General features: G+C 34.8%; 1 protein-coding gene across 2 annotated transcripts in view; it reads left to right on the top strand.

Annotated features, from left to right (window-relative positions):
• The window catches only part of LOC109538198 (guanylate cyclase 32E), a 61,216-nt gene that overhangs the window by 48,670 nt on the left and 4,498 nt on the right, over positions 1 to 8,048 (top strand). For both annotated transcript variants that reach the window (XM_048663693.1, XM_019905338.2), the window contains 10 exons: positions 381 to 566; positions 1,031 to 1,207; positions 1,445 to 1,565; positions 2,841 to 3,032; positions 3,220 to 3,392; positions 4,100 to 4,248; positions 4,301 to 4,493; positions 4,549 to 4,723; positions 4,779 to 4,969; positions 5,029 to 5,143. In XM_048663693.1, coding sequence (XP_048519650.1) covers positions 381 to 566; positions 1,031 to 1,207; positions 1,445 to 1,565; positions 2,841 to 3,032; positions 3,220 to 3,392; positions 4,100 to 4,248; positions 4,301 to 4,493; positions 4,549 to 4,723; positions 4,779 to 4,969; positions 5,029 to 5,143 — 1,672 coding nt within the window. The remainder of the gene's footprint in view (positions 1 to 380; positions 567 to 1,030; positions 1,208 to 1,444; positions 1,566 to 2,840; positions 3,033 to 3,219; positions 3,393 to 4,099; positions 4,249 to 4,300; positions 4,494 to 4,548; positions 4,724 to 4,778; positions 4,970 to 5,028; positions 5,144 to 8,048) is intronic.

Below are 8,048 nucleotides of genomic sequence, written 5' to 3' on the forward strand. Positions count from 1 at the left end.
TATATAATAAAAACATACATCGTTTCGTAACATAAAACGAGTATTTACTCTCAGAATTTCTTATTGGGGGGTTCATAATTACCTTGTCTAAAATTGCAACTTTATTTACTTTCCCCTCCAACAAGCGCGTGCTTCTGCCCATTTTAATCAATATCAAGCTCCAAAAACTTTTTTTCCGAACTTAATTAGAAAGTTTTTATTCTTTCGTCCAGGAAATTAATACTCCATGGCTCAATAAATTTGGGAAGTGTTTCTTAAACAATTGTGTACAAAGCTATATAGAAAACACATCAAATGTTTTTGCCTACAAATTAGAATTTTTTTAATAAACTATACTAAACTTTGGCAGAATGTTATATGCATTATTTTATTTTATTTAGGTAACCGTTTGCAAACACAACGTGTTTAAGACTGAAACAAGTAGAGGAATGAATGAAGTTTCTGACATATCACCAAAAAGGGCGTATACTAACATTGGACTCTACAGAGGGAACATTGTTGCCATAAAGTACCTTCATAAGCGTACATTAGATCTCACCAGATCCATAAGGAAAGAGCTAAAGCAAGTACGTCCCGTATTTTATCGTTTTATGTATTAAGTACATTTTAAGCTTATGCCAATTCTAAATACATATAATTATCAAATTAACATTAAAATTCGTTTTTTAAACAAAACAGTGGATATTCTAAATGTACTTTTTCTTTGAATTCGAACTTCTTTCCGCTCTTTCTTACTTTATGCCACTTTAAAGCCAATCATTAACTCAATAAAAAGTGGGAAATTAATAGATAGATGCTTTCGCTTCCAAACGCCTTTAAATAGACAGAGACCATAGGAAAAGTTTAGTTTGCTTTAAATTATATTGCGTCCCCGCAGACAACTTTCAAGTCTTCTGAATAACATTAATAAAACATTTACGTAGTTTACCAGTAGCAGACATTTTTTCTTTGTAACATTAATTTAATTAATGTTCACGGGGAATTTTTAAAACTTTTTAATTTTAATTTGCCATTTCCGTCTATTTTACAGATACGCGAAATAAGGCACGAAAATTTAATCCCCTTTGTTGGGGCGAGCGTGGATCATGGGCAAGTAGCTATCTTGACAGCTTATGCCGCTAGAGGTAGCTTAGAAGATGTGCTGGTTAATGAAGATTTGCATCTGGACACAATGTTTGTCTCTTCATTAGTCACAGATATTTTAAAGGTATGGTTTTTCCGAACAAAAGCAAGTTTATGTAAAAATTACTTACCAATACTCCGATTGGCATCCATGTCTGTAAAGAACTGCGACAAAAAAAAATCAAAAGTTTAAAATTGTTGACATTTTATTGTCCAAAAAAGATTTAAAATAATACATCCGGTATAATAAGAATAGAAAGTACGTGTCCCATATGACTGAACTCAATAGTTCCTTCAGATTGTTATGTTTAGTACATTTTAGGGCATGATATATCTGCATGATAGCGAAATCATATCTCATGGTGATCTTCGTTCCAGCAATTGTTTAATCGATAGTAGATGGGTGTTGCAAATTTCCGACTTTGGATTGCATGAATTTAAAAGTAAGTGTTTGTAAAATCAAAATTAGCCAGTTGAACACTAAAAAACTTGAATGCAAAGATACAAAGTAGGTAAGTTGTAAAAAATACGATTTTAGAGGTCAATTTTGGTTTAAAAGAATAATTTTATAAACAAACTGGTCACTGAAGGATCCAAAAGATGTATTAGGTTTGATTATTTATTTGACTAATTTTATATACATGTGATTTTATTAAAATTTGCAGACTCCTCCGGTTATGGAAATTGCTAAGGCTAATTTTATAATGTTTATGATATTCTTATCCTTCCTGGGTCTTAGTCAAGATGTGAAGTAAAAATTTTGAAACATCGTTTATTCATTACGTTTCGGCGAGACAACTGCGCCATCATCAGATTTAAAATTTACTCAAACTACAAACACCAATTTACAATAAAAACATGTTGTATAAAAATTATAATTTACAAAGTGTTAAAACATTAATCAGTTTTCGAGAGAAAAAAATTATTCCTTCTGGGAGAGCAAAACACCGGAAAAACTTACCTCTTGCTCTCCCAAAAGGAAGAATTCTTTTTCCCTCAAAAACTGATGAATGTTCTAACACTTTGTAAATTATAATTTGTATACAACATGTTTAAATTGTGAATTGGTGTTTGTAGTTTGTGTAATTTTTAAATCTGATGATGGCGCTGTTGTCTCGCCCAAACGTAATGAAATGAACGATGTTTCAAAATTTTTATTTCACACTTTGACTGAAACACAGGAAGGATAAGAATATCATAACAAGTACACGCAGTCAGGAAAATAAATCAGACTAATTTTATAAGTTTAAATATCATAACTTTAATAAAAAAGACTGTAAAAAATTCGGCTTATCTTAATAAGGGTAAAAATCAAATGAATTATTTTCACCTGAAATGACAAATGTTCTAATCGTATATTTAACAAAGATATTATCCAGTTATTTTTACGTTTTACACGTTGTTCAAATAATTCAATTGCATGTAATTAAATAGAATTTAATATTTTTCAATTCATTTTTGTTTTCATTTCTTTACTGAAAATTTAAATCAACTTAAGACATTTCCAGGTCTATCGAATTAAAAACCCTGCATCGAACGGGAAAATGATTGGAAATCAAAAATTAGCAATGTTAGAATTTAAACGTTTGTCACAACCTGAACAGAAATAATTTTACTAGATATTAATTAGATAACCATATTTTCAAAAAGAAAACATTCTTCTCATAGTACACAAAGTCAATTTGGGATAATTAACTAATATTTCTTATGAAACTTAGGTGGTCAAGATGATCCAACCTACCACGTTAAAGAGCTAAAAAGAAGCTTATGGAGAGCGCCTGAACTATTGAGAATGGACAATCGGCCACCCAGAGGAACGCAAAAGGGTGATGTGTATTCTTTTGGAATCGTATTGTACGAAATGATTGGTCGATCAGGACCTTGGGGAAACATTGAAATGGAACCAACAGGTACAATTACTCACATGTATTTTCGATAAATACCTAAATTTTATCATCGTTTGCAAAATTACTGAACACAGAGGCAAATTTTAAACGTCTTCATTTAAAATTACAAATGGGAAACTCTTCAGAAAATGTTTAGCACGTTTTCCGCATTAGATAAACCTGATATTTAACACAGATGTTTTAATTGCAGCAATTATAAATCAACTAAAAGGTTACAAGACTGGCCAAAAGCCGCTAAGACCATCTCTGGATGGTTTACGAATACCCAAGTATATTGTGAATACTTTCACGGCTTGTTGGCATGAACAACCGGATCAGCGGCCTGACATTAGATACGTTAGAGTGCGATTAAAAGAAATGCAGGTGCGATAGAAACTAACAAAAGCCGGAGAACGAAAGTTGCCGTAAATCGATTATATAAATTATAAATTCAAAAGAAATTCCTGGGTTCCAGTCAAATGTATTGTTTACCATTTAAAATGTCACAAAAACGTTTAGGTGTTTTCTCCACCATTATCAGTTTGTCTAAAATATACATTCGCAGTCGTTATTAGTTTAAAGAAAGAGCTCTGTTAAATATACATACTTAAATACAAATTACACACATATTAAAAAGTATCCTGACTTATCACCTGTAATCCCAAAAGATTCAAACGATTTTAATATACTTTTTAATATGTTTATAATTTGTATTTTAGTACGTATATTTAATCTAATACTTAAATTAATTAATAAAGTATAATAATAGTACGTATATCAGAGTTTTTCTTTTAAACTAATAACGACTGTGAATGTATATTTTAGACAAACTGATGATGGTGGAGAAAAACACCGAAACGTTTTTGTGACATTTTAAATGGTACAACAATAAAATTGACTGAAACCCAGCAATTTCTTTTGAATTAAGTTGAAACACAGTCAGGAAAATATACACCATAAATTATAAATGCATCTGATTAATCAGAATATCAAACGTACTTGGAATTGCCGAACACTCGAAACTTGCATTTTATTATACAATTAATTTTTTGGAAATACTAGTTATTTGGTTATCTAATGTTTGATTGCAGGCAGGTTTAAAACCAAACATTTTCGATAACATGCTTTCAATTATGGAAAAATACGCCTACAATTTAGAAGGCTTAGTACAAGAGCGGACCAATCAACTCACTGAAGAAAAGAAAAAGACTGATGCTTTACTTTACAGAATGTTGCCAAGGTTGTAGCTAATTTATTGCTTAAATTTGTAAATGGGACCCACTCAAATTTAGGTCAGTAGCAGACGCCTTGAAGAAGGGCGAAAAAGTCGAGGCAGAGTCCTTTGAATGTGTCACAATTTACTTCAGTGATATTGTGGGATTCACGGAACTTTCAGCGGATAGCACCCCTTTACAAGTGATAGATTTGCTCAATGATCTCTATACTCTTTTCGACTCTATTATCTCGCATTACGATGTCTATAAAGTAAGTCGAGTTTATTCGTTGCTTTAGAAAAATCCTAAACATTTTGGCTTTGCAGGTTGAAACCATTGGCGACGCCTACATGGTAGTAAGCGGACTGCCTATTAAAAACGGCAACAGACATGCAGGCGAAATTGCTTCGATGGCTCTACATTTGCTCAAGAGAATACAAAAGTTTGAAATCAAACATCGACCCGGAGAAGTCTTCAAATTGAGGATAGGAATCCACTCAGGTGAAACCAACATCAACAACAACCAGTTAAATCGATTCAAACCCGGACTCTTTAGGTCATGTGGTAGCTGGAGTTGTAGGCTTAAAAATGCCCAGATATTGCCTTTTCGGAGACACGGTTAACACAGCTTCTCGAATGGAAAGTTCTGGCGAAGCTTCCAAAGTGCACATATCGCCGGCCACTTATAAACTTTTGCAACAGCTTAGCGGCTATATTTGTGAAGACAGAGGATTAATTAACATTAAAGTTGGTGATGTTCCAATGCAAAACATCGGTTTTCTATGGCATCTTTTAAATTGTTGCAGGGAAAAGGAGAAATGTACACTTATTGGCTTCTTGGGGAAGATCCAGCTCAGAGGTTGACGCGATTAAGGCGGGAACTAGTTGGGTCGCATTTGTTCAGCAGCATTAGCTCAGATAGTAAGCAAATTGATATAATTGACCAAAAAGTGTGCATGAATTTATTTTCCGCCTTGGGAACTTCAAAAAAGTTTCCAACATGGTAAAAGTACTCCTCCCACAATCCCACAAGCAGACTTCCAGAACATAAAACACCTCTTAAACCTCCCAGTATTGATCGAGCCCCAAAGAAACTCTAACGCCCTAAACCTAAAACACATTCCTCAATGTAAAAAGCCATAAGTTCGAGCATTCTTGCAACCCCAATTTCCCAAGATCCAGTCCTCAAAATGTTATGCTGGGCGGTAGCATAAAACCCCAACGTGTCCATATCGTCTCCTGGAATACCGCATCTTTGTACTCCAAAAAGTGCGAATTTGAGGCATACCGAAAGGACAACGATGTAGACATTGCTCTCATCCAAGAAACCTTCCTTAAATTCAACATCCACTTCCACATAAACAAGTACATCACTTACCGTACAGACAAAGACACTCACGGCGGTGGCACAGCCATAATAATCAAAAAGTCCGTAGCTCACACACAAATTCCTCCTTTCAATACAATAATTGAAAACACAGCCACTAAGCTCGAGATGTTCAACACTTCAGTCCAGATGATCTCTGCCTACAGACCCCCCAATAACCAATAAAGCAACCACCCCGTTGGACTACGAAGTCGTTTTTCATCCGAATTTAACCACTCTCCTTGCTGCAACCGCAAACATACCAGAAAGGGGTGTAAAGTTTCAAATTTCAAAGGATCCAGACTCTTAAAAATGTCCGAAGAACTAGGCATCCAAATATATGCACCAGACGAACCCACCCACTTTCACCAGATCACTCCAGACCTAGCTCTATCCAAAAAGCTTGCTCTCAATTTGTCAATTACAAATTCTGACTCACTCAGCTCTGACCACAACCCAATCAAAATTCTCCTAAACGAAAACTTTATACAAAACCCGCTCCAACCACTAATTTCCACAGACTAGGACGTTCTCAGATACTTCCTGCAAGAACCAAAAATCCCAGACACCCCGATATATTCCAGCCAAGAACTCAAGTCACTCAAGGCCACTCAAAAAGCAACCACTTTTAAATTCAAACAAAAACCCTTTCGGCCTTCCACTCGAAAACAGAAACACAATTAAATTGCGAAACCGCCTTAAGCGGTTAGCAAAAAAGAACTCTGATTATTCTCTTAACCGCCAGGCCAATCAACTCACAACCCAAATTAAAAAACAAATTTCGGATATAAACAACCTAAACTGGCAAAATTATCGGGGGTGTGCTTCAAAATTACCGATAATTTTGCATGAAAGCTTGTTGTCTAAAAACTGCTTGAGTTTCTTTTCATATTGTGGCGAAAAAGCCCGACTCCGAAGGAGGAGGGCTTTTTCATTCCAATGTGAAAATAAACGAATGCAGTTTTTACAAGACAACAAGCTCGAATGCAAAATTATCTGTTTATTTTGATGCAGGAGTGTAATTTTTATGAATATTTCCTGAGTAAACAGAGTTAATGTAGATTCATTTTATTTCTTTAATATTTTATTACACTTTTCATTTTATTATTTATGTTTATTAAATATAATTTGAATATCTTAGGTATGTCAGGAAGATTTTATGTCTAATTCAACATGAAAAGACACCTGTCCAATATTTTTTGTAAACAATGCAATTATCGTTGAGTGATAATTGCACACTGTGCAATTACCGCTGTAATTTTTCGATAATTGCACACTTCAAACGGACAGATTATCATACGAAGGAAATATTCGCTGTAAGTTTTTTTGAAAATTATCGAATTACCGTTTATTAATACCTTTTTTGCCCTATGGCGTTGATATGGATGAGTGAAACAATCTGGATTATTTCACTCATCCATAGCAACTGATGTGACTAAAGTCACTGATGTCAAATATATTCTGAAATTTAATTTTTAATATTTAATTCGAGAAATAATCTCACTAAATACCACTCGAGCCTTAAAATTAACCATATAATTTTTCACTCTGGCATGTTTTCCTTGCAAATTTCACTCGTCCTTCGGATTTATGGAAAACATGCGATCGTGACAAATTATCGATAATTTCAAAGCACTCGTGGTATTACCCCCGAAAACTTGGAGCCGAAACAGACAAAACTATCCCCCCAATCACTCTAGACGAACTAAAAACGCAAATAAAACTGCTAAAATCCAAAACCGCTCCCAAAATCTCTAACAGGGTGATCAAAATGCTCCCTGAAAACATCCTCCTGAACTTCTAACGTTAATAAATAGTGTCTTTGCACTCCGAGAATTTCCTAGCAGCTGGAACACAGCTGCTATAGCTCTCATCCCAAAGCCAGTCAAAAACAAAACTTTCCCCCAAAACTGGCGCCCAATTAGCATTCTGCCACTTTCTCAAAACTTACGGAGAATTTCTTCAAAGAAAGACTCTTGTAAAAAATCTCCCATAACAGCAGAATCCCACACGAACAATTTGGCTTCATGAGAAACCACGACTCCGAATTGCAAGTGGGCAGACTGGTGGGAGACGCCACGCTTGGACTCCAGGAATAATCCTCCACGGGGGTTACTCTCCTGAACATAGCAAAAGCGTTCGACACAGTATGACACGAAGGAATGATCTGGAAAATGGCCAACCTCTACAATCTGCCAACTAGCTTTGTGCAGTTTGTGGCAACATTTCTGAAAGACAGAAAATTCCGTGTCCGACTAAATAACCCATTTCTATACATTATACAGGGTTGCTCATTAGTGCGTCAAAGTGCGATATCTCAGTAAATATGAACTTTACAAGAAAATACGTCCTACGAAAGTTTTTTATGTTTACAAGGTCCACATTTTAAAATTACTTTCCAATATACGGGGTGTATCATAAACGTGTGGTAGTTACCAACTTTGGTTTTTTAAATGGAAC

This window comes from Dendroctonus ponderosae, unplaced genomic scaffold (genome assembly GCF_020466585.1).
Source record: "Dendroctonus ponderosae isolate FM_Combo_2020 unplaced genomic scaffold, Dpon_F_20191213v2 Dpon_F_20191213_2, whole genome shotgun sequence".
Lineage (NCBI taxonomy): Eukaryota > Metazoa > Arthropoda > Insecta > Coleoptera > Curculionidae > Dendroctonus > Dendroctonus ponderosae.